The sequence below is a fragment of the Equus quagga genome, chromosome 12, assembly GCF_021613505.1.
Source record: "Equus quagga isolate Etosha38 chromosome 12, UCLA_HA_Equagga_1.0, whole genome shotgun sequence".
NCBI lineage: Eukaryota > Metazoa > Chordata > Mammalia > Perissodactyla > Equidae > Equus > Equus quagga.
The window spans coordinates 43962508-43989936 of NC_060278.1; the positions used below are offsets into that span (position 1 = coordinate 43962508).

General features: G+C 41.5%; 1 protein-coding gene across 1 annotated transcript in view; it reads right to left on the minus strand.

The window, feature by feature from the left end:
- Window positions 1-448: 448 nt before the first annotated feature.
- The window catches only part of DUSP10 (dual specificity phosphatase 10), a 35469-nt gene continuing 8488 nt past the window's right edge, over window positions 449-27429 (minus strand). Inside the window, exons 3-4 of the mRNA XM_046679897.1 lie at window positions 4889-5260; window positions 449-1646 (exon numbers count right to left, since the gene is read on the minus strand). Coding sequence (XP_046535853.1) covers window positions 1381-1646; window positions 4889-5260 — 638 coding nt within the window. The 3' untranslated portion in view covers window positions 449-1380. The remainder of the gene's footprint in view (window positions 1647-4888; window positions 5261-27429) is intronic.

Genomic DNA, 27429 nt, shown 5'->3' on the forward strand with positions numbered 1-27429 from the left:
ACGGAATTCTAACCCATCAATCTGACAGTGACCTGATCACCAAAGCTCAAAGGCTGGTAAAGAACTCCTCATACCTTTAAGGTGACTTTCCCTGAGGCTCACCCAACATAAGAGGGATTGCCTTCGCCAAAGAGGACAGAGGGGCTGTGAGACGGGTTATGAGAAGACAGGGGGTGATGACTGCGCAGGTGGATACTGGAGCTCTTTTGCTTCCTTGCTAATTCTCTGTTTCACACGGAGAACAGAGAATGTGTTCCCTTCCTCATCTCTCTTTCCCCACATAAAAATGTGTGTCTATTTCCAATGATGTTACATGTCCAAGTTACCAGAGGTAAGAGATGCATGAACCTGAGTTGAGAAAAAGAGGAGGAAAAAAGACACATCCCAAAATAAGTTTCATTTATATAATGAAAATAAATTTTTACACAATCAACAAAAACACACCAAGTTATTTTTTTTTGCGAAAAATATTTTTAAATAAATTTTTGTCTTTTTTTTTTACATTCTGATATATACATGTAACAAGGTGTATGGCACTGTAACCAGAATCAAATCCAAAAATAAAAAGAAAAATTAAACAAAGGAAAAAGGTGGGAAGGAAAGAAATTGGTTTTGTTTAATTCCTTTCTATCTCCAAGCTGGCAAATTTGCACTATTTGTCTATCATCCAGCTGCCAGCTCACACTCATTTGCACACTCAAAACACCATATTATTGCACAAGAAGCCAGTGAAGGCATATGGTATAATGGTCAGTCCTTGCTGTTTCAGAAAATCTCTTAAACCCAGGGAAGGGGGAAAAAGTAATCCAGAGTACGAAACACACAAAATCAACAGTATTCTTCATCTCTCTTTAAAGGACGTGAAGGGTTCTTAGACCATTTAAGCTGCCCTGATCTTCTGTTTGCACCAGTGAGCAAAACAGGGCTGGTTTGGTTGGGTTTCTGTTTTCTGTATGGATAGACCAGGCAGATCCCAGGCCTTCATGATTCAGTGTCTTTTCTACTTACTTTTGGTTCTTTTTAATTGGTTTAAAGTGTAGTATCGTTGGTCTATGAACCTGCACAGACTATTTAATCATAAACTCTACAAATAGCTTAAAAGGAAAAGGGGAAGAAACAAGTTTTATTATATTTTTATTGTTGGCTTAAAAAAATTACTTCTTTAGCCTCCCTGCTTTATCAGTTCTTGGGAAGTAAATCTCAATGGCATCAAAAGTTAAATTCTTCTCACACTTGTTAAAAATAAAAAGTTTTTAAACAAGTTTGTTTCCGTTCACAAACTTTACCCCCCATCTAAAAAAGGAAAAACGAAAAGAAAGAATCCATCCTTCCTCTTCATCTCCAAATGGAGAACAATAATCCTTTCCATCCAGACTATTGTCACACAACCGTTTCCACGCCCATCAGCTTTGGTGTAAGGATTCGCGGTGTCACCCCGTTGTTTAAGTCTTCCTCGAACTCCAGCAACTGCCCCATGAAGTTAAGGTTTGGGGAAATAATTGGTCGTTTGCCTTTGACAAATTTATAAGCATCAGTCATGGTCATCCGAGTGTGCTTCATCAAGTAAGCGATGACGATGGTAGCAGAGCGGGACACTCCAGCCTGGCAATGGATGAGAAGTCCCTTCCCACACTGGTGAGCTTCCTCTGAAAAAAGGGAGAAAGGCAAGGGGCAAGGGAGAGAGATGGAAGGAGAGAGATTAACTTTTATCTACACTTGACAATGCCATATTTTGTAGAAAAAGAATAAATTAAAATGGTTTTACACTCAAGTATAATTTACTAGTTAATTGTGAATGTTTATGTTGTAACCTCCAGAACTGGCTAAAAGCAATATTAGTAAAATGCAGCATGAATAAGAAGCCATATTTCTGCATTTAAAGAGAAGACTAGATGAAGAAATCATTCATAGTAATAGTTTACTTCCCAGGTGATGGCAGCTGACTGAAGCTAGACCTATAACGCAATTAACTTACATGTTAAGCAAGCTACTGATTAAGTAGATCCCTCTTATTAAGGATTGTAATTCCAATTGCCAGGTTGTGCGGCTTAGCAAAATTAGTGTTGTAACAGTCTCCCCCACCTGTGATAAAGAAAAAAACCTTTCTGCTGTACAAGTGCTCTGTACAGGAACTGGTATTAAATGGGTAAGAGTTTCTAAACTAATATCTGACCAAGGTTAAAGGAAAAAAACTCAACTAGAAAGTTACTATGTTCAGCTTCTCATCAGAAAACCCTAGTGTTGCAAAGTTAGCTAAGGACCTGTGGTACTCAGACATAGGGCATCACGTACATCTGAACTGTTCAACCCTTTCTCCACCCATGTATGCTGTTCCAACAAGGCAATGAAGCAAGAGATGCAGGAGTTCTAGCAAGGGCTCAGAATCCCAAGCAACTGAGAAGTAATACTTTCTAAGTTTGCAGATATATTAAAAGCTGAGATGAATAGCTTGTGGGCACTACCTGAATGGATTCTTAATGACACTTCTAGACTAAAAGGCATCCCAAAGAAAGCATCCTTGAAGGAATACCAATTAGATGAAGGGGAGGGAAGGAGAGAGAGTAAGAAGAGTAACGATTTAACTTAAATTACTTCTATTGACTACCCACCAGTGGACCAAGAAAGGAAGTATCATGCAAATTTCCATCTTAAAGATCTGTAGCTTCAGCCTACTTCTCATAGATAATTGTATTTTAAGAAAGTATCTCCCTTTTTCAATTTCTTCTCTTCAGCACATGTTTATTGACCTCCACACCAAGACTGGGAAGCATGGTAGTAAGAAAATGAGCTGCCAAGTGCTAGGTTTGACCTCTGGTTCCACTACACACTAGACCAGTAAACTTGTGTGAGTCTGTGTGAGTCATGTTATTCTCAGATCCTCAAGCTCCCTGTGTGAAAACTTGGAAGAATACTAACTAACTAGCCTCAGGGAAAACAAGAATAATATCACCTGATTCGGGAATAAATAAACCTGCATAGGTAAACCCTAAACCAAGACTCTGCTTGGTTTATATTAGACTCTTAGTGAATGTTATTATGTTTATAAAACTTGCTGTGCTTTCCCTAAAGCCAGACTCTAAGATTTCAGTCTATCCAATGAGATAACAATGAAAATAAAATTGTGCAAGCTGTGATGCTGAATGGTTTTTCAGGTTAAATGCTGTTTCTTATTTGTTTTGTTTTCCTTCTAAAAGAGCAGGTAAGCCTGAATAACCTATAAGGAATGTAGGTGCTTTGATTGAAATCCTCTTAGAACAAGCCTATCTTATGCTACTCATTAAATGGAAAGTGATTTCCTCACTCCTCCCAACTGGAATGAAGTCAGATAAAATTGCAGTCATAATATCCACCAGGAAGTTCCTCATCTACTTGGTGACAAATATTTCTTCCTCGGGGGCTCAAGGTTTGGTTCAGATATTACCAGTAAAGAATCTAAGGTATCTTTGCAGCCACAAGTGTGGCCAATCAGGAACTAACAGAGCTTCAGAGACCCTGTCCCAGCATGTTATAGAACGGTGGTGGCCTGGGAGACAAGAGCACTGGGTTCTGGTCCTGTCTCTGACACTAAGTTCCTAGGACCTTGGATAAGTCACTTCACTTTTCTCAGCTCAGGACCACTCAGAATTTCCTGTCAAACTAAATATTTGATGGTCTTGCATGGACGGCAAAATTAGCAAGGAAAACAGCTAGACAAAGTGACCAGAGCTGCCAACTCTACAGGAAATCCACCAAACCCAATGGCTGTTAACCCCAAGTCTTTGTTTTCTGACAAAGGAGCACCAAACATGAGTGCATTCTTCCCGGGACAGAGGCAGTAACAACCTGCCACCATATTTAGGAAAAGGACTGGGTCCCATCTTTGTGGTAGTAAATGGAGTTGCTTGAAAAAAATTGCTGAATATCTGCTAGGTGCCAGCTGTGCCCAAAATGATCATTTGACCCTTACAACAGCTCAAGGCTACAGAAACAGCAAAAGTGAAAGGTGGATTAGGCTTAGGCTGGCAGTTCCCTCCTCCTGGAGATGAAAGCATGCTGTTGCTAGAATATTCCTCCCTGGGAACCACTCAGGCTAGGCAATTTGATCTTTCCTCCTTCAGTGAGTCTGGGATGAACTGTTTAAGGGAATCAAGTACCATCTCACTAGGACTCACAGTCTTTTGCTCCCCAGTGTTGAAGGTCTGAGACAAAGCAGGTGAAAGGGAAAAAAACTCACCCCCACCCCACTCTTCTCTCTCTCCTCTGAACTGACGTGATGCATAAAGATGTTCACTACAGCACTGTTTCACTGAAAAATGTCCTTCAGGAGCAACCTTCAACAAATGCTACTTTCTCCTCAACCTCATGTAAAGAGGCTATACCAACTACAAATTAATGGAACTCAAGATAAGGAAATGAAGTCACCTCCTGTGCTGGATGAGTAAGGCTTAGTATGGTGATAGGGAGGTGTGGCTGAGTTTGAAGGTGGTGTCATATTCACTATAGTTTATTTCCTATAAGGTGTTGAGAGACGCTAGTAGACCAGATAGTCACAGACTCTGACCTCCAGTTTCTTCCTTTCCATCAATTCGTCTGAAATTATATTATAGAACATATTAATGCTAACCCCTACCACTTTTTCATTGAGAACCTGAGGGACCAAGATTTCTAGTTGAATCGATTCCAACCAAATTGAATTCCTGTTCTTTCATATGCATCCTGACGGCACCAATGCACTTGATGGGTTATGAGTGAGGAGACTACTTTGGCCGCACCAGGTGGCAGAGCCCAAAAACACCTCAGAGAAGCTTTTCTGCAACACAGGCGTGTAAACTTTTGGATTTGATGTCAAAGCAAAAGCGGGAGGGGAAAGGAAGGCAGAAGATGTGGATTCCTCAAGGGAGATAGTTACCAATGAACTCAAAAGCCTCTTCAAAGTACTGCCGCAGGTTCTGCTTGTTGCTATCGGTGGCCGGCAGCCGCTTGTAGTTGAACAGGCCTTTCTCGTAGTGGTAGAGGGGCAGGTGAGTGGTGACGTTGATGACATAGCCGATGTTCAGCCGCTGCATCGTGTCCAGGTCCTGAGCATCCTGCTCATTGCCAAGGAACAGGAAGGGCAAGATGGGCGTGAGCTCGGCATTCTCGATGTCAGGGGTGGTGGGGATGGACTGAGGTAGCATGCTCGAGGCCGCAGACGCGCCGCCCCCCACCTCCCGGCACTCTTGGAGCTGGAGGGAGTTGTCACAGAGGTTTTCATGGTTCTGCTTAAAACTGCTAAGTCCACCTGGAACCAAAACACAGAAAGTGAGAATGACTCTTCCTAGAACTTCAGAGTTAGCTGAAAATGCCACTTTCCCCATAGGAATGAGTGTGTGTTGTTGCTTATGTACATTCGTTTTTTCATAAAATCAAAATGAAAATGAAAGTCCACTTGGAGACCCAGGACAAGCTTCAGAGGATATGGACTGCATGCAAGACTTGGGAAATGTGCTCTTTATACAAACTGGGGCATGTTCCTCTGGAAAGAGTTCCACGCAGCATCAGGCGATTTCATCAGCAGCAAATTTGATCTGCCTCAAAGAGCCACATGCTCAGTGGCCTATATAGAACCTTGCACTTTGGGAGCCGAGAAAGGCATGGATCACTTCCTTGGGCAGAGAGCTTCTACCAGTATCTTGGCACTGTAGGCGTGTGTCTTGCACCCTTCATAAGCTCACCTCACTCAGAATGACAAGTCTGCTCCTGATACAGCAGAGTGGTTACAAGCAGGGGCTTTGGAAGAACCAGGTGACCTTGGCTATAAGCCCAGTTCTACCACCTCCTGGCTCTGTGACTTGGGCAAGTTAGTTTCTCTCTCTGTGCCTCAGTTCCCCCATCTGTAAAATGAGGCTAATGGCATCTACCTCTTGGTGTGATTGGGAGTCAGGAATAAATGAATATATGTAAGGTGCTTAGCTCTTTGCCTAGCACACAGTATCAGTCGACAAAGATTAGGTATTTTTATTAATATTATCTATATGTTGCCCACAGGTGGAAGCAGTAGAGAAGTGCTTGGAAAAGAGAAAAATACAGGGAGGGGTGAGGTAAGCTGACCTTATGATCTCTTTTTTGATATTCTCCATGTAGGTTCCTGACTTTGCCATATAGATTGACTTTGTCAACCTGACTTCTGATTGAGAGCAGCCCAGTTCCTTGTACCCTCCTTTCCGAGGCTTGTGTGAACATAAACTCATCAGGGAACCTCTACGGATCTGCGAATATGCACCTTTGAACTTAAGGTCCTGCTCTGCCTCCTAAGAATTACGCATCTAGTATAAAAAGCCTAAAACTACACCACTTTCCTCAGTTTTAAAATGCAAACCTCCCCCTCCACAAGTGCATGTCCCTTATGGGAATACATCTTAAGGAAATAAAAAATACTCAACTAGATACGTAAGGATGTTCACGACAGCATTATAGAAAAAGCCAAGCGAGAAACAAACATTTAAAAAATGGAAAAAGTTATTATATTCATCCAATAGAATATAACATAGCCATTAAAAGTTGTAAAAGTAATATGAAAACAAAGAAAATGTTTCTGCTTAATATTAAATGATAAAAGCCCATTCAGAAACATCCACCATATATGTGACCAAAAGCTGAAGGAACATGCAAAAAAGAACACTTGTTTAAATTAGGAAGGGTGTGGATCATAGTTTATTGCTTAAATTTTTTCTTTAATATTTTTTTGATGCATCACACATGTGGATAAGCCCAAAGGATTAATACAAGTGTTAAATTATACAACATATATGTAAGGGCTATGAAATCCGAGTTGAAATTATTACCACTAAATGAGCTCCAACTCTAATTAAACAGAACTAGATATACTCTGGCCTTCCCTTTGAAAAGAGGAGGAGGTTGGAGATCTCCTAGAAGCTCAAAGCCACCAGAACACAACATTTACCCCCATGGAGAGTTGGCTTCCGTCTGTCTTGATAGTTTCAGGAGATAAGGCAGAAAACATGAAGTGTGAACAGGATATGGGTGTGTTGAAATAAGGACAGGAAGCCTATCTGTCCACTAGTTTCTGAACCCAACATATGTCCTTCTCCATTTCAAGGCTCATCTTTGGCAACCACAGCAGGAAGCCCCATATCGTCACCTAGACTGAGTCTCAGCACTGTCCACGACCAGTACACACAGAGCGAGCCATGTACAGCAGGGAAGGCACATTTTCATTAAGGTCCATCAATGAGTCAAAGATCATTCTAAGGGTGTTAAATTACGATCACTTTCCTCATCTGTAAGGGTCAAAACCTACCTATGCTTTTTCAAAAGAAAAACAAGAGCTCTAAATTTATTTTCATTGATTTCTAGAATTAAACTCTGCTCTTACATATCATTAGTTTATTCTGATATGAAATCATGGTAATAAAGTTTGTCTGGGCCCAAAGACATCATTTCTAAAGTAGACAGAAGAAATGAGAAACTAGCAAAACTTTACCAGTGAATAGTAAAAAAGTTAATTTGAATTACCCACTGCCACCATCGCAGGCTCCTCAGAAGGGACTCTGAAGAGTTATTTTAAAAGCTGCTCAGCTTTGCCTCCATAAAATTCAAGTAAACAGTTCCACACTGATCCTGTGATGGGAACCTAATTCACTTTTTTTCTTAAAAAGGCAGTTGCTACACTTTTCCATATAAGATGAGAGGAGAGAACAAAACAGACTCAAAAGAAGTCTCTAAGTAGCGGGAGGGAGAAGGGAAAGAAAAACTTCTCTCTGTTCTTATTTAGGGTGCTCAAGCTGTAATTTGTCTTAAAAGCAGCTAGTTTGAAAAAAAATGCATGCCAGAAAACCTCACACACAGAAAAAAGCAGCATACAGCTTTTTAAAATTCTGTCGCTACACCTCCTTTCCAAATGACGTCAGCTGGAGGCTCCCCACCTGCCCAGTTGCCATAGCAGTTACACAAAGACATACAATGACATCAGTTGGCATGATATCAGCTCTTTGAGTGCAAACAATACAAGAAGAACTACTTTGTTTAAGGCCTTTGGTGCAACTGTGTTCTGGGGAGCCAATGATGTAATCCTAACAGGTGGCATGGGCCTTCCATTTGCCTAATGGGGGGAAAAAGCCCATGGGGGTGGGGGCGGGAGGGAATCTGAGACAGACACAGAATGCTTCGGATCACAGGGGGTGCTCATGTGCAAAATGATGTGTATATTGTATGTTTCAGTCATGTGGGAACTCTGCTCGTAGAAAATTTGGAGACCGAGTGGATAGAAAAGGAAATACTATAATTCAAACATATGAGCTGGAGGAGGAAATTCTCACTGAGGGGTACTAAGATACAGTCTCCTGTTCAATCGCCAGTCTGCTCATCAACTGAGGCATTGGTCCTCATTAAGGGTTATGCGTATCCACGTACTGCAGTCCAAGAACTCTCTCTCTGGAGAGTTCTTTTGCTTAAAGCAAAAGGAAGCAGTAGAATCTCACAGTGCGATTTTTTAGAGGTCTATAGGGAGGATTATTTTCTTCTCTCAGGGGTTTGGAATTGGAAGGTTGGAAGAAGGGCAGGGAAGGAGTAGGGTTAATAGAATTTTCTCCTCCAACTACTTTCCTTCCACCCTACCCCACCATACTCCATTAGAGGCCAAATTGACTGATCACTTAATGAGGAGCCTTGATTTTTCATATTTGTGATTATTATATAAGAACATTGCAATGTGACAACTAGCAACTCAAGTCGAGGCAGTGCAGCATGTGGTTAAGAGCAAAGCTAGAGCCAGACAGGTCCAGGCTGTAACTGGGATTCTGACTCACAAGAACTGTGAGACTGGGTGCAAATCACTTTTCCTTATTAAGCCTCAGTTTACTGATCTGTCAAGTGGACGTAATATCACCTACCCATAAAGTTGTGGTACGGGAAGCCTATGCAAATGTTCTGATATGTACCCAGGAGTTTGATAAACAATGTCTTATTACCCCAATCTCATCACTGTCACTGTCCTCGCCCCCAGGTGATCCTTGCACGCTGCAGTGTGTGAGAACCCTAAACGCAGTGCAGAGATCCTGAGGCCCGACTCCTCGGGTCTGAATTCCGGCACTGCCAGACCCTTGCTATGAGACCCTGAGCAAGTTGACCTCTCGGTTGCTAGTTTCTCCATATGTAAAATAAGAATCATCATAGGACTCACCTCCCACCACTGCGATGAGGATTAAACTGGTCAACTAAAACAAAGTGCTTTGAAAACAATATCTAGCACATATTAGGCATTTTTTTTATTACTTTGGGAAACTACCATTTTAAAGATCTAAAAGAAAAACTCTGCTTAATATAAAGACTGCAAATGATAAGTAAACTACTGTTCTAGAGTTAACTTCCAAAGTTTTCTTTAAAAAGAACTAGGAACCGAGGTATCTGAGCAGATTTAAAGTTTAAATAATGCACTTTTATCATAAAGAAAGTAACAGCTCCTCATCCTTCCTAAACAAATATATCTGATTTTATTTTGCTTGTTCTAGCTTTCCCAGTAAAGACTGCATGGTCTTTGGATTCCTGGTTTTTCTAGAGGATTGAGTTTTTAAATAACAGTTTACCCCCCCTCCCCCTCCTCCCTATCCCCCCGTCCCCACCAGGCTGAGTGATCTCCTTAGGCGCATAACTGCTTGTAGTTATCAGTGTAAATATTTTCCAGACATGAGCAACCATGCTGGAGGCAAACATTTCCAAACCTTATCTCAAAACTAGGTTCTCTGCCAAAATGAGTATGGTCAGCACGTTGATCCTGAACGGCAACAACAAAGAATACCCAGGACCCCTAAAGAAAAATACATAGACATACAACTCGCCAGTTCCTTCCAACAGCAGGTCAGTCAGGTGACAGTCCCGCTGAAGCAGTGGACTCTAGTTTTAGTGGGAAAGCTCTCTTTGTTGATGCGTTTCAGCTCTTGTCACTGTTTTGGCTACTGCAGTCCCAGAAACAGAAGAGCCCTCTGTCATGGGATTCCGAAGCAGTCTCTGGGTGGCAAATTAAAGAAACCAGAGCCAAACGCAGAATCAATAAGAAAGAGAATTCCATATTCTAAAGATGGAGAGCACTTTGGCACACAAGCTTTTTGGTTTCATGCTAAGGTGGAAAGTGAGCACTTTCCAGAAATTTAAGAAAAACTCTCACTGAAGGTCAGCAAATGGATTTAACACCCAAAGAAAGGTAAAGGGGGACTGAAATCTTCTACAAGCTTGCTGCAAGCATATTGATTATCCCTTTGTGTTGTCTAGTTTTTCTTACTGGGTGAGTAGTCTTTTCAAATAAAATGGCACTTTGCTGATAGTATTTAAGAATCTAGGCTGGAGGCAGACTGTTTGAGTTTAAAATCCTGGCTCCCATCACTAACTAGCTGTGTTAACTTGGGTAAGTTACTTAACATCTCTGCATTTCAGTCTCCATGTCCATGTTATAGAGTTAACAGTAGTATCTATGTCAAAGGGTTCTTAATATGAATAAAATGCCACAGGAGTTAAATATTACTACTCTAATGGGCAAGATATTGGTGTAAAATAGGCCCTAATGGATACTATTTTCAGGGTCCTCCATGGAAACAGGAGTACATCAAAGCAGAGTCACAAGATTCTATTTGCATGAGGATCCTCGTGGAAGCAACAAAGCCTGGATAAATTGGAGCTGACGTCAGGCTTTCAGATCTGAAACTCTCCAAGACAGAGTCAGAGTTGCTTCGTACTTTTCAGGGCAGAAAATCACCCACTTTAATAGGAGAAATACTTGGGATACCAGCTAGATCGACAAAGATTACTTCTACCTTTTGTTTTCTCTGAAATTGTCTTTATAGTCCATAGACAATATTGGTTATTTTATAATAGGAATGATTTCAAGTTTAATACCAGGTAGTGTCACCTAAACTGACTTACGATCCTGTCCCCAGAGGACGTGTATTCTTTCCTAAGGAGAACAGAGGGAGGCTACATTAATGAGAATGAATCCAGTAAGAGCGCTGTGTCACTAGGTGTTAAGTAAGAAACAAAGGGATAAAGAAACATTTTTGTTACCCAGGGAAGAGAGAGACTTTGAAAGCTCGGTCCAGCAGTTCTGCCAGTGGGGACCAAGGGTCAAAGAGAAGAATCCCTCTGAGCATGTCAGTTCATTGCTTACATGTGAAATAGCCAATGTGTGAAAAGACATAAGCAAGAAGGTACCATCTAGCTTAACATTCCTAACAAAACCAGGATGTTGAATCCAATTGAGCACATCTTGTTTACTTGGGCAAATATTGTTAAGCGCTCCAAGAAGATATACTACACATATGTTTGCCCCTCACCTCAGAGGTTTTTTACTGTCTGCTGTCTGTTAGGAGATAGACGTTAACTTACAGATATAGTTAAAAAGACAACTCTCAAAGGCAGTCTGATAGATAAGGCAGCAGGCAAAGAGTTTCGCCTTGGATTTAGAATAGGGGCTCTGCCTCATGCCAGCTGCGTGGCTTTGTGAAAGCTATGAAGTCTTTCCGGACTTGCTTTCCTTAACTATAAAACGGGGTACTACCACTCAGGTCTATTGTAATGACTCGATGAGACGGTGTGTAAAGCAACCATCCTGGTATCTTTAAGAAGGCCTTCGCACACTGTAGCTGCCTGGATAATAAGTGTCAATGGTGCAGCAAAGATAAGCACTCCAGCTGGTCAGATGCAGGGGGATTACTGTGGACTAGGGTATCCAAGTAGGTTTGGCTAGAGGTGAGACCTTGAAGGGCGGCTCATTTGGTTCAGAGAAGTGGGGAAAAGGTGACCATCTGCCACAGCCAGGCCCAGGCAAGGGAAAGGATGCCAAAGCAGAGGCCACAGGGCACCTCGCCTGCAGCCCTGCCCTTGGAAAGGTCATATTCAGTGCTGTTGGGTCCCAGTTTAGACTCCACAAATGCAGGAAGACGTGGCACGCACAACGGGGCTGGCTCTCGTGTTTGGTGTTCCCCTTTGGAAACCTCATTACAATTAGTTATTTGTGTCCTAAGAGTTCAATGGAATTGAAAAAAATATATATCTAGGCTTACCAAATAGGCATAAATGCATTTGTGGTGAATTTTCTGGAAATATAAATATATTTATGTATATATCTAGGAATATATATATATGTATGTATACATATGTATATGCATGTATTATGTACGTATTCCTAGAAATTTTAGAAATACAGATATAGAAAAATTACACGTATATTTACATTTACATATATATATATACACATATAGTGTGTGTGTGTGTGTATAACTTTTCTATACATCAGTTAGTTGAGGTGTTCAAAATTTTTCTCAGGATCATTAGATAAAAGCTTAGTTTCAACACATATAGATAGGTATACACACAGGCTCACTCTACAAATAAAACTGCTTTTAATAGTTATTCACTTTTTCTTTCCTGTGTGTTTCCTTCCCATGTACATCCAAATTCATGGCCTTAGCACAACTTCGGTTCCTGGAGAGCAGGACCGGTCTTATTTGCATCCCTCTGCACACAGGACTTAGCCATATGTCACAGGAAGACAGAGGATTTGTTGATACGTTTGATAGCAACAGCTGGAGGGAAGAGATATTGAGATAGGTGATGGATCTCTTTTGGTAAATAATTTACAGAAATTAAAAGATAAAGTAAAAGAATCTCCCTGGTGTCTACTTTACCTAGTGACAAATCGTAGATAGAAATTACCTCGAGGATGCCCCTCACAAAACTGTCTTTCCATAATAAAGATGACTCTTGTTCTTATATTTCATATTAGTTAATCTAATCAAGTGGCACTTAGTAATGTTTTGAGAGAAAAAAAGAAAATTCCTGAAAAGTTTATTCCAGAATTTTCTTGAATTTTCAGTTAATAATACAGTCCTTTCATTGGATTTGCTGCTGGACAAAAATCGTAATTTAGACTATTGATGCTTACCCAAAATAGACATTGGTTTTATACTCATTGTAACCCAGGTATCTGACTTATTTTTGCTTCTCTCAGATTATGTGCCATCCCTGCCAACCCAACAGTTTGCTAGATTATTATTTAACATACTGGAAATAAGCTAACGCTTGACTATATTATATACCAAGAACTAAAAACACTAACTTTGGCTCCTTCCTAACCTTTGTATAAGCTGCAATGCATTTTCAGCTAAATTTTTTGGTTCTATAGAACTCTACAACTGTTTTCAATCATTAATTGTTGTGGGGCTCCTCTTTGTTCTGTTTTAAAATACATTGCTTCCCATTTTGACAGATAAAATCTTTGTGATGCCCTCAATAGAATTTCTAAAAAATTCCTGCCTAAATATTTACCTCAAAAAAAGCAAAATGAGTCAGAAAGATCCAATGACTTAGGAACTGTGATTTACAAAAATTGAAAATGAAGCTTTAACTGTACGCCTTCCAAGAAACGCTGAGCACGGCATGTTTCTGTTTGAGTTTAAAAGACTTCCCTCAGCCCCCACCCCACCCCCACTCTCCCAGCTCAGAAGTTCCCTCTGGTGCATATAAGTCCCTTCACAGAATTGGGGCAGAAAAGGGCTGGGGATTAAATTTCAACCCGCTGAAGTAGCTCAGTTGCACAAAAAAGGCAGCTTCTGGTTACCGCCCCAGGAAGGGAGGTGTACTTTTAGCACCCCTTCCTATTAGGACTACTCTAAGGCTTTATTGAGCGACCAGTGTTTAGGATACCACAAGTTTAATTTGTGTGTATTTGAATAACACAGGCAGATTGTTTGAGAAGATACTTCGCAAGTATGTAAATACAGCCTGTTCCTTTAAATCTGTTACCTCATTTATTTACATTAGAACAGAAAGCACTGCCAGAAGCAACAGCTGATGACAGTCATGTAATTTTCCACAAAGACAACAATTAAACAGCTCTGTGTTCTTTTAATGAGCAGATGACTTTTACATGAGCAGGATTCGAACTGTAGGATCTCAAGAGTTCCCACAGCCAGGTAGATTTGATAATCTACCGGATTGTTGGGATGGCAGGGGTGACCCATAATCTGAGGGAAACAAAAATAAGTGAGATACCTGAGTTACAATGACTAGGTTATGCAGAAGTCCCTGAGACTTTAAGGAGAGCACCCTTTGCCCCCCCCCCCCCCCCAAACCCTTCAGGAGGATCAGGGAAGAAAGCAAGAGAAGGGAGATTCTCCCTGGAATACCTTTGATGCTCGAATTTCCAATAAATCCACAGAATATTTTTTAAACTTATTTTTAGTGTCGAGGGTAGCGGTGGGAAGAGTGGTCAGGCCCCGTCTTCACACAGGCACAGTGAGACCTGTTTAGTGCAGAGAGCCGCATTTTTACACCCATCCTCGCCATTCTGTCTCCAAAAGGTTTCAATAAGAACCACCTGGAAGGCGGTGGGTGGGCAGAATGGACTTCTCTGAGTCACTCTGCCTGAGGGGCAGAGCGAAGCCTTCTGCTCTTCCTTATGCTCAGCCCGGCCTGGTCGGAACAGACTGGTTCTGGTGGGTCCAGTTGCTCCCTTCTTCCCCCATCGTGTTCCTGAAAACCTACAAGTTCAGATTTCCTTCTGGTTTCTCTAGCCCTCCACGTCTAAACTTCACCTAACTGTGTTAGACCAACGCGTTCCCAGGGAGAAACACACATCATAAACCCCAGCTCAAGTGTCTGGGTTTTCTTAACAGACATACCAGTTATATGAACATATTTTTCACGTTTATAATCTCTTCTATCTCAGAGCAAGCACTCCTGAGAACATTTTGGGACTTGAGTGACATGCTGAAGATGTCCTTTTCCTCTCCCCTCCTGACTCCCTCCCCAGGGATCAGGGTCCAATGGGAGGAGATGGATGATAAACATATAAACACACAAATAACAAGGTAATGATTAATAATGACAAGGGCCATGAGGTGCCCTTCAGTTCCTGGGTGCTGTGGGAGGGGACTAATTAGATAGGAGTTCAGAGAAGGCCTCCCTGGGGATGAGAAGGGATTCACTGGTTTAGGAAAAGGGCGGAGGGGAGGGAGCCCAGGAGAACAGTGGAGGCAGAGAGAACCACACTAGGATACAGGCCCAGACACTCCTGAGGCCAGAAGGGACTCAAAGGGCCTAATGTGGTGAAGCATAAGGAACAGGCAGGGGGAGAAAGTGACCACAGGAGGTCACAGAAGTCTGCAGAGGCCCACTTAGGGACATTAAGCTATTGGGATTTTATTCTACATTCAGTGGGAAGCTCCTGAACATTCAGAAGTCTGTAATAGGTGATCAGTAGGTGTTTGAAATGAAGAGAGAGAGAGAGGGAGAAAGAAGTTAATTTACCAGATTGTGCAATTTACCTACACTCCAAAACCTGGGAAAAACTCATACTCTTTCTTTCCTAGTATATGTTTGTTCCTGCTGCAGACTGAATTGTGTCTTACCCCCCACCCCCAAGCCCAGTTCACATGTTGAGGCCGTAATCCCCAATGTAATGATATAGAGATGGGGCCTTTGAGAGATAATGAGGTTTAGATGAGGTCATGGGGTGGGGTCCTCCTGATGAGATTAGTGCCCTTGTAAGAAGAGACACCAGAGAGCTTGGTATCTCTGTCATCCAGGACAGAACAAGAAAGTGGCCATCTGCAAACCAGGAAGAGAGACCTCACCAGAACCCAACCATCCTGGCACCCTGATCTTGGACTTCTAGCCTCCAGAATTGTGAGAAAATAAACTTCTGTTGTTTAAGTGCCCCAGTCTATGGTATTTTGTTATGGCAGCCCAAGCAGTCTAATGCAGTACCACTTTTAATTCCCAGGGAGAGCTTATTTTTTAAAAATATAAATTATAATTCTTACTTTCAAAGAACCACACCAAACCCTATGAACTGCCTGAGAACCTGGCTCCTGGGAGCCAACCCTAGATGGTACCATATCTTAAAGTCAAGTCAGAAATGGTCCACAGTCTGAATGGGGATGCTGCCTAAACGATCAGCATGCCTAGAAGAGGCAAGCCCATGGAATCTTCCAGAACCTTAGTTCCATGAGCCAGCTGCAAGCAGAGAAGTCCACTCCTTTCTCAAAGACACATACTTCCTCATTAGTTATACCCTCCTTCTGGATCAGCATTGACCCATGCCTTCCCGGAAGCATCTCTTGGGGCTAAAGAATCTTTTAGCTGCAGACTTTCTGTGTATTTGGAAGGCAACTCAATACCATGTTAGGACTCCACCTTCTTTGTTCACTAAAAAGCTCAATACTGGTTAATCCATCAAGACGGATTAAGGGAGGGGAAAAAAATCCATGAGATCATACTGGAAGGCTGCAGAGAGAAGAATGTTAACAGGAGGAGAGTGCTATGAAACACAAAGCCATATTTTCCCCAAGAGCTCAACCAGATACTCTCCATTATAGTTTAATTCTCTGAAGAGAGGGAAAACATTCTTTGCTTTTCAGTGCAGAAGTTTAAATAATGAAGCACTGCTAAACAAACAAACAGAGGAAAGCCCAGTAAAGCTATTAAACTAGCCCATTGTACAAAAGGAAAACTCTTGCTTAACATCCACCTCCCCCGAGGACTGACATTTATCTTAGACCCCAAATTTAACACATCACAACTTCACGGCAGAAGTATGTTTCCCAGTGGGATTTAAGTAGAGCCCAATTAAATAAATCTCTAGAAATATCAAGAGAGAGCCCTCAAGGGAGAGCATATTTCTACTGTGAAACATTCCCATTGGAAATTACATTCAGGAAAGGTCATCTGGAAACATCCATGACAAGAGGAGGGGAAGAGAGACGGGAAGCAAGACAAGGTTACACAAGTGAAGCCTGGGCAGGTTCCATAGCCAGGATGGTGCGTGGAAGCACCTAGCCAAAAATGCAATGTGCATCTTAGCTTGCTTTGAATGACCCCCAACCCCCGAACCTGTTCAAAAAACAGCTTTTACAAAGATGTGTTTTAATATGATCTGGAAGTCAAAGGGCTGTGGCTTAGGGAATTCAGGAAGTGGCAGGGGAAAGGATAGAATGTCAACATCAAAATTTGAATTGTTTTACTGCACCAATGTTTTCAGTTCACAAAAAGCATAGCAACAACTTCCTCTAGTCACTGAGATGAATTCTATATTTGGCAAGAATACTAAGCAACCCTGAGCATTAACAATCAACCACCACAAAGAGCAGGGAGTCAGCTGCCCTTACATATGGATTCAGCCAGCCAGTGTTGCCCAACAGTCAGACCACCCCATGAGGGCTGAGCTTGGAAAGATCTGAAGCCAGGTGAGGCCTCTGTGCACTGAGATACACACACAAGGTTGCGTCAGGTCAAAAGCTAGCGTGTACCCACCTAGTGGACCACGTTCTGAGATTAAGGGGAAAATAAAGCAACCAAAAGGCCAGTATATCTCTGGGGAGTTGGGCTGGGATGATATACTGTCAACATGGACTTAAGGCTAAGTGGAGGGCCAGCCAAGTAATGGTCAGTTCAACCTGGGACATGTGGAATGGTGAGCTGACCTGGAATGCACCCACATCTGGCATCGTCAGACTTCCCAGCCACATCCCCTTGAAGTGATGCCTAATGTTGCTCAGGGTGACAGACATCCTGACAGCAAGGACTCAGGACACAACCCATCTTTCCACATTGAAGTGATACTGGCTTCTAGCTCTGCGACTTCTGTTGCCACTTCTATAAAATCAGGAGTTTGGATAATCTGCAAGTTTCTCCCAATTCCAGCATTCTATAACTATAACACAGCTTTGATAAGTGGGATATTGATGAACAATGGCAAGCATGAAAGCAGCTGCCGTAGGGTGTGTGAGGCATGGGTGATCTGATTCCCACCTCAGGGCCTTTGCACTTCCTGTTCCTGCTTCCTGGAACTCTCTCTCCTTAGTCCCTCACGTAGGTGATTCAGACCTCAGATCAAATGTGACCTCCTCATAAAGGTCTTCCCTGACATTCAATGAATAGCTACCTTCCCTATGGTCTTCAAAGCACTTACCACTATCTGAAATTACTTGTTTATCTCTTCAATTGTTTATTGTAATTATTAAAATGTAGACGGTTGTTTGTCTCAGAGGAAGTAGAGCATGAAAGCTCACCGCATGGAGCCCCAGCTGCCTCCACAACCTTCCAGTAGTATGATCTTGGCTAAGTTGCTTTACCTTTTTGTACCCTAGTTTCCTCGTTTGTAAAATGGGACTAAAAATAGTACCCACAGGCAACAATATAGTTATTGCAAGAACTTAATGAACTAATACTGTAGTTATTAATAGAAATTGTAAGTATTAGCCATTTAGCACCTAGAGCAATACCTGATTTGTATAGTAGGGGCTCATTAAATATTTCTGGATTAAATAAACTTTGGAACAAGATGAGAAAGGGCCAGGTAATTATAAAGCACTTATTATGTGCTGTTCAGTATATTGCTAGGGATTTGGGAGATTAAAAATTTTTTTTAAATATATAGTCCCTGAAGATAAATGTAATAGGAGAAAGAAGGAGGGATGAAGGAACATTAGAAGAAACTTAGCAAAAGGACTGAGAGAGGAGATGTTTTAAGAACACACTGAAGATGATGCCATCAGGCTGTGACTCATGCAAGGCAGTGCAGGGCCAGCCAGGTGAATTCAGCAAGAGGACTTAGAAATCCTGCCACTCCCCTGGCCAGGAAGGAGGGCCAAGAAGGCTCATGGAGAAGCAGCAGCCAACAGGAGTGCCAAGCCTTAAATGTGACAAATAACCATGCCTGTGGAGGGCTGAGAGCCACGATGATTCACACCTGTGTGGCCTTCAACCCTTTCTCCCCTCCCTATGCTGCCTCCTTAGACATTCTCTATAAGCGATGAATGGTGGAGATAGATGGAAAGCAGACATGAAAGAGAAAAGAGGGCTTAAGAGGAAGCATCCAGCCTGCGGGATGTCAGGGAACAGTGGGAGGGGCACCCCGGTTCAGTTCAACAGATATTTATTAAGCACTAGATATGGGCTGGGGGCACAGTACCAAGTGTACTCAACTCAACAAGACCTGGCTCTGTCCTCTCCAGGCTAGCTGGCCTGACCACTTAGATGCAGATGACTCAGACAGACTGTCTTCACCACCCCTGGGAACCATTTCTTCTGCCTCCTCTTGAAGGGACACAATGATGGATCTAAAAAGTCAGGAACTCTGGGTTCTTCTTATCCCTCTCATTAACCATGAACCTTTGGGTAGCTCACTTAACCTTAAGGCCATTTTAAAACACGACCATGTCACAAGAGCTTTTTCTTCAAACACAGAAGTTTGTTCTTCTCTACAAAAGGGCTGCTACAGCCCTAGCTTTCTCACAGGGGTAACATTATTGCCGCTCTCGAAAGATAGACAAGGGGCCTCAGAGCCTCTGGTCTTCTGAAAGGTGAGATGCTCAGGAACACAGCATGAAAAGAGAATGCCTAGTTTTCTGTACCTCTTTAGTTAGTTCTGATGAGCCCACTCTATCCCTCTTAGAAACTGGGACTGACACTCTTATAGTTACTGAGAGTGGCAGGGAGAGCTGCCTCTAAGAGTTAAGTGTCCCCAACCTGAAAACTGAACGGCTCTGAAGAGCAAGCCTGGCATAGTTGCAGTGTGAAAAGTGCCCAGGGCTGGCCCAAGTTAGACAGAAATCATGTCATCCTGGGCATTTCAAGAGACCTCTTTTATAATTCTAGAACACTTTTTGTTTCATTCCTAGTTTTCATTGGTGAAGGAATCTTCCCTTGCAATAACTACAGACTTTGTCTTTTCTTAGAAACGTGCCTTCCAGGGTGGCCCCAAGATGCCCTCATAGGAGGCCACTTTCTAGGAGCTGGTGACCTAAGAGGGCCTTGCAGGATGAGGGCCAGGCCCGAGCACAGACAGAATGGTTAGCAGGACCACAGGCAAGAGACAGTGTCTATTTTAAGCAGGGAAGGAGAAACCAAATCAAAAAAGAAAAAGAAAACATGGTGAGATCATAGTTTAAAAATCCAAATGAAGGCCCCCAAAGAGAACAATTAGTTCAAACCTGTGTTTATGAGATGTAACAGGACACACACTACAAAAGTATGATTCTAGACAATGCAAAGCATTTTTTTAAAAAGTCACAAAATACTCCTTACTCATACTATCAACCTACATCAGTTTTGTATATGGAACTCAATCTCAATATCAACATTTAAGAATCTCTATTATCAAAGGGCCAGCACATATGTATGTCATCACTACTCATGTGGTACTGTACAGGAGATGATATAGAGGGGACCCCAAGAGTTGCAGGCTGGAAGTTCCTGGGCATGGTGGTGTCAGAGGCTTCCTTGTCTCCAGGTTGAGCCTCGTTGTCAAAAACAGTTGCTCAAAGACAATAGTTTTACAAGCCTAGAATGTAACTGGCCATTGCCACCCATGATATGGGGTAGGAGAGACAAGCAAGTTAAGCTACAGTACTTAACTTTCCCAATCACTGTGCCCCTAAAACATATATCCAGATGAAAGGCAGTCTATTCTTGCAAAACTGCAGTGCAGTTCTGACACTAATGACACAGAATCAGCACAGACTCCACAAGTGAAGGGCCCAGTCCCCAACAAGACCGTCCTCAATTCAGACACCAGCCACAAGTTCAGGGGTTCCCAGGCCACCCACACTTCTGACCAATGGGCTAAAAATTCTTGGATTCCCACACCCCCTCAGGTTGGATAATTCACTAGAACGACTCACAAAACTCAGGAAAGTGAGTTTTATTATTTACTATCCTTTATTATAAAGGATACAAATCAGGACCAGCCAAAAGAGGAGACACACAGGCAAGGTCTGGGAGGGTCCCAAACACGGAGCTTCCGTGCCCTGAGGATTCATCACCCTTCCAGCACATCAATGTGCTCATTTATCAAGAAGCTGAACTGAGCTTTGGTGTCCAAAGTTTTTATTGGGGTTTCATTATACAGGCATAAATGATTGAACCATTGGTCATGTGACTAAATTCAATCTCCAGGCCCCCTTTCTTCCTAGGAAGAGGTCAGGCTAATACAAAGCCCCTACCCTCTAATCAATCACATTGTTGGTCTTTCGCATGACCCACACCTTTTCTGAATCATCTCATCAGTATAAGCTCAGGTGTGATTAAAGGTTACCTCCCAGGAACCAAGGACAAAAGACAGTTAAATTCTCTATTACAGAACAATTCTGTAGTAGCAAGTAGGGTGGACTCCATAGTTAGATAGGCCTGAGTTTGGCCTTCTGCTGTGTGACTTTGGGCAATTTACTTAACCTCTCTCAGCCTCAGTTTCCTCATCTAAAAAGCAGGGATAATAATACTGTTATCACTACATAGAGATCAGCACCATTCAATGGAAATGTAACACTAGCTACTATGTAACAAACTTTTTTCTAGTAGCTGAATATAAAAAAATAAAAATAAACTGGTAAAATTAACATTAATAATATATTTTACATGTTGTGTTCAACATGTCCAAGCCTTGTATCATTTCAACATGTAATTGTTATAAACAATTATTAATAAAATATTTTACAGCCTTTTTTTATACAAAGTCTTTGAAATCCAGTATGTATATTACACATGGAGCACATCTCAGCTTGGATGAGCCCCATTTCAAGTGCTCAGTAGCCAAATGTGACTTGTGGCTACCATATTGGACAGTGAACATAGAGATAACAACTGTTGTTATCACCACAAAATGAGTTAATGCTCAGTGCCATTATCATGCCCAATTTTACAAATGTTAACTAAAATGCGTGTGAGCATGCATGCACACACATACAGAGGAGATGACTGAAATCTAAGATGCAATAAGCTACACTGTGTCAGTCAGCTCCCCAGAGCTGAAATAGCTGCTCTCTTCTCAGGAAAAGAAAACTTTCAACTTGGAGTAGAGAGGCTCTTGGATTCGTTATCCATAGCATACTCTTTTATTCCGATAATCCCATATCTCCCCAACACACATTTTAATACTGGCAAAATCAAGTGACCATGGACAATAGCTTTCAATGGGGAAAGATGCTCCCAAAGCACCATGCAGCTGGATGGGGCAGCCTCAAGGAGCTCTGAATGGTTGGGGAGTGGGGAGGAAGAAAAACTGCAGGAAGGAGCTTTGGCTCATTGAGTCACGGAGCAGACACTCCTCTCCCTCTCAGTCCAACTCCCAGAGTCACTGCCCGGCCACCAGCTAGGTGTAGCCAGCCAATCACCCCACTCTCTACTCCATGGAAAAAGCTCTGCATTGTAAATCCAGAAGAATGTCACCGGCAGGAGATTGATTTCAAGGTAATTATTTAGGCAGCTTTGTAGCATCTAATTCTCAAGCCCTAAAGCATTCTCAAAGTGTTTTTAAAAGATGCAGATATTATTATGAAAGCTCTGTCTCTTTTAATGATGGCACCCCACATTCAGCTTCTCCCAACTCTTGTAACAGAGGGCTGCCCATCACTCTGACATTCATCCAATTCATTCACTTCTCAGTGGAGTAGGGGTGGGGGCTCCTAGTCACCCTCAAGGTAGGAATGAAGAGATTCATGTAATAAGGGCAGACGAATGCATTTTTACATAATATGCAAGATTAATTATAATAAATTCAACCCAATTCACATACTTTATCAAGGAAGACAAGCTAATTATCTATCAGAGAAGTAGCTCCTATTTTAAGGGCATTTTACCTCAATTTGGCTAAAAAGAACTAATGGGAGTTGTCTTTCCATTCTGATATATTCTTTTCACTGCGTTTACTTAAGCACTCAGAAGACTTCAGCACTGCCCTAAAATGTCAAGGTTTAAAAAAAAGGAGGAGGGTGGGAAACACAAACGCATATTACTCAGCATCTCACAAAGTCTAACTCTTTCTGCTGTTATTGTAACGATGTCCCTTTCGAAGTGTCTTATCAGCAGCATGAAACTGGGAGTGACTCATATTTATGAAACGAGGTGTTGTTGGTCCTGGCAGATCATTCATTTCCACAATGGCTTCTGGTTTTTAATAGTGCTGAGTGGCGCCTCCACACTTCCTCACTCTGCCCACCAAAGTAGAAACCCAAGATTTATAACAGGTGTCTCATCAGGTTACATGTGCTGTACACACAATCAAAATTTGTGCAAAGACCTGTGATCAAGGATAAAGACTTCCCTAAAAACCGATAACTGTGGGGTAGTTGGCCCTCGTATTCAGAAGAGAAAAGCAGGAGTGAAAAAGTGAAGGGAATTAGGATGAAAAGAAAGATAAACCCAAGGTGGCTGGCCCTGAGCTTCCATTCCTCCATGAGGGGTGGAGAAGATTCCAAACGAGGGATTCCCTCAAGAGGTTTTTCTTATAATATCAAAAACTGGGAAACAATCTTAACTTCACGAATAGACAAATTAGTTAAGTAAAATATGATACATCCATAAAATAAGACATGTCATGACATTAAAAGAAAATTTGTGATGACTCTACAGGATGCAAAAGTACACGCAATGTAAAGCAAAAATGAATTTCAGTTTCTATATGAGAAGCTCTGCAAAATATGCACATATATGGGTAAAGAATGAAGAGAATATGTAAAAGTGAAACTGGGCCAGTCAGGAAGATTAGTATATCATCCATTTTTTTCTTTCTAAAATTTTCTTAATATTCCAACAATGGGTATATAGTTGAGTCTTTGCGAAGACTTAATTTTATAAGGTTTCCTTACATAGAAATAGTATCTAATTTTCCAGAATGGCACTGATTCAGAAAAAAGTCCTGATGTAGTTACCTATCCACCCCACCAGAAACAGTTTTTTTTCCCAAACCTTTAAATAAAAAGGTCTAACAAGCATGGGAGGGTCGTTCCTACTTATATTGCACCAGTGGTGATGTCAATTCATTTTACTGAACTACATCACTTATACATCCCTTGGATATAAGTAGATAATGATGAATTATTATTGTAGATACTTAGTATACTAGTGTCTATACTAGTATCGATACTTAGTATACTAGTATCTATACTTAGTACACTAGTATCTATACTTAGTATTAGTGGTGATGTCAATTCATTTTACTGAAGTATATCACTTATGTATCCCTTGGATATAAGTAGATAATGATGAATTATTATTGTAGATACTTAGTATTATAGTTATGGTAAATTATTAATAAATGTTCTTTATTATGTGTCTGGCATTGTTCAAAGCACTTGTACCTATATTATCTAATTTAATCCTCAATCCCATGAGAAGAGTGTCATCACTCTCCTCATTTTACAGATAAGAAAACTGAGGCACACTAAATTTAATTTGCTCAAGTTCATGCTTCTAATAAGTGGCAAAGTCAGAATTCAGACTCAGCAGTCTGGGCTCTAGAATCTGTGCTGTTAACCTCCATACTATACTCCCTCTGCCAGAAAAGATATAAATTCCTAGTAGGAAGTCTGGATAGAAATACAAGTCAGCAGACGGATTCATTGGGAAGTCACTTAAGAAGCTCATTACAAAAGGAAACAGAAAGAAAACGTAGAGTGACCTGGCCAAACACTTGGACCCACAAGATTTGCTTAGTTAATAATAACTCAGATATAAAGCAAACAATTATACTCCCACTGGGATTAAAAAGAAATTGTGAACTGAGAGTTAGGAAAAATGGATCCAATGGCAGTTCTGCTACCAGCTACTTATATGTTCTTGGGTAAATAATCAGTTTCTACATCTGCAAAATGGGACAGTTGGAACAAACGCTCAATAATTCTGCCTGAGTGAATGCTGCTTCTAACACAGGATTCCATGGAGTCCATTCTGTTATCCTTCAAGGGTGTCAATTATGCTTTTTCCAGGGTCTGTCCCTGCCACACTCCCAGATGACCTGAGCTGTATTTGTAGGCGTAGATTGTAGAAGGGAGGAAGAAAGAAAAAAGGCAAGGAAAGAAGAAGAAAAAAGCAAGGAATACTAAATAGGTTGAAAAGACCCCTGTTCACTTATCCCAGAGAATTAACTTTCCGAAAGGATAATGATAACCTACTAGAGACTTTTTCTTCAGACACTTCTTTGCCAGAGGCGGAGCATGGGGCAATCGCCTTTAGCTTATATGAAAGTACCAGGCTGCACACAGCTCATTTCCTTATCCAAAAGCATAGCCTCAAGCTTCCTTTTTCTTTAAGTTACATAAAATACGGGTCTTGCTGGGCTGGGGCAGCAGAATATATATAGATATTTTCTCCTCAACTTTTAAGTAATAATAGATGATACAGACATAAGCTGGAAAAAAAATGGGATCTTCCTCTCGGTTTACGGATGCAAACATCTCAAGAGTCCAACGCTTCATAATTAGAAAGGACACGACATCAACTTGAATATAAAATGTATATTTTTAAATGTTCTACAACCAAATTCAGACTGTGGTTCATATTCATCCTTTTCTCTTCCCTCAATTTTTCTGAATTAGTAAGGTTATATGATATGAATATAGAGCATACAGTATATGGAAATACAGCCAATAAAAATTTGCCTACATGGTTTAGGGGAAATAACGCAGGCTTTGAAATGACAGAGATCTGTGCTTTCATCCCAGCCCTGTCCTCTAGAGTGTTTTTTAATCATCCTTGCAAACTTTGTTTTTGGGCAGGCCAAAACCTTGTCTTTGAAATATTGTTCACAATGCTTGTTTGCCTACCAAAAGTCCTCTTCTCATAGAGAGCATGCAGGAAAAAAAGCCAACACAGGCCTTGTTCCTATCAGCAACATGCCCAAAATTAGTGAGGTCCAAATCACAAAGTTCCACTCTACTGCACGGAGGAGGCCTGTCAGCCCTGAGCTTCCAAGGCAGAGAGAGAATGTATATTGCCTTTTCCATTAAAAACCAACAAATAAAAAAAAAATCATTTCTTTTCGAACCAAGAATTGGGAAATAAATTCTGTTGGTCCGTGAAGATGTGCTTAGAAAAGGCTAGGCTCTATTTTGAAAGGGAAAAAGAAAGGAGAAAAATGCCAAATGCCAAACAAACATGTACTTCGCAGGATAATGACATTTCCTGAAGATGAACTGCTCCCCAAACAAGATTGTGTGGCACAAGAGGATGAAGAATACAAACAGATACATGACTTTCAAGGTGGAAAGGACGTGGAATACTGGCCTCTTCCGTATATGCTCTCATTCTAGCATTCAGACTATAAGGGTTACGCTGACAGATACGCTGGCCTAAGACTAGAGCCTAGAATATAGAAGGCATTCAGTAACATTTGCTGAACTAGTGAATGAATCTCCCTACACACAAGGGTGTACATCCGTGGAGACCAACCTACTGAAAAGTCCCTAGAAACCTGAGACACTTGGGTATGGGGTGCATTTTGATCCATGTTTTCTAGCTCTTTCTTAAAGCATTAAATTCCCTAGAAGATGGGATTAAATCAACGTTAATATTTGTCCCATATTTCTAGGACTCAGGTAAATATCAGGACCATCAGCTGCAGGTTTCAAAAGATCTTAGACTTAGGTCCTAAAAGTTCTGGACTGAAATCTCAAAATTCAACAAAAAGGTATCAAGACCCAAAATGATTGATTAAATATGTTATTTTATATTTGTATGCTATACATTAGATACCGTTATCGTTAGATAATCACACACACACTCACACATATACACACACACATCAATCTATCGACCTGGCAAGACCTATTTTAGCACTAAGAATTAAGGCTCTAAAATTAATCATGCATGTGACCTTGGACAAATGATAAACCTCTCTAGGCCCCATTTCCGTTAAATGCATAATGAGAAGGCTGGACTAGATCAATGGTTCTCAAACTTTGCTGCACATTAGAATCAACTGGGGAGTTTTTAAAACTCTTGATGGGCTGGCTGCACCCCAGACCAATTTCATCAGAATCTCTGAAGGTGGGACTGAGTTTCATAGGTTCTAAATCACCCCAGGTAATTCCAGTGAGCAGCCTTCAGTGACAACTACTGGGCTAGGGGACCTCAAGGGTTCCTTCCTGTTCTAGAAATTGGGAATCTTGAGATCGAAAAAGGTGAGATGACCCTCTCCTGGGATTAAAATTTCTATCCCTCATGTGTAGTGTATCCTTATCGACCTACTTGAACTAAATTGCCTAGGCACTGAAAATCAGCACATTTTTATGCCCAAACTGCTCCCCAGAAATGCCAGGGCGGGGAGACTGGCTGCTCATAACACTGAGTAAAAGGACACAGACTTGGCTTCTGGTCAGAGGCTCACACCTCACTCCCAAGGGTGTGTGTGCCACAAGGCTGTGGCAGAGTTGTTCTGTTCCTGTGATTTTGCCAAACCTCCCTTCCCCTACCCTCCTCTTTCTAATCTAAAGTCATTATCTACCGCTGCCATGAAAGGAGCTTCTTGAACTTGCCCTTGACAAACCGGATGGTTAACTTAACTGATCTGAATTGGTAAGGACAAGGGGATCATACTTAACATGCTCTCATGGTACTGTGCTTCGAACAACCTGCCATCCCTTCCCCACCACGTCTAATGTAAGAGGCTCTGAAAGGGCATGGGGG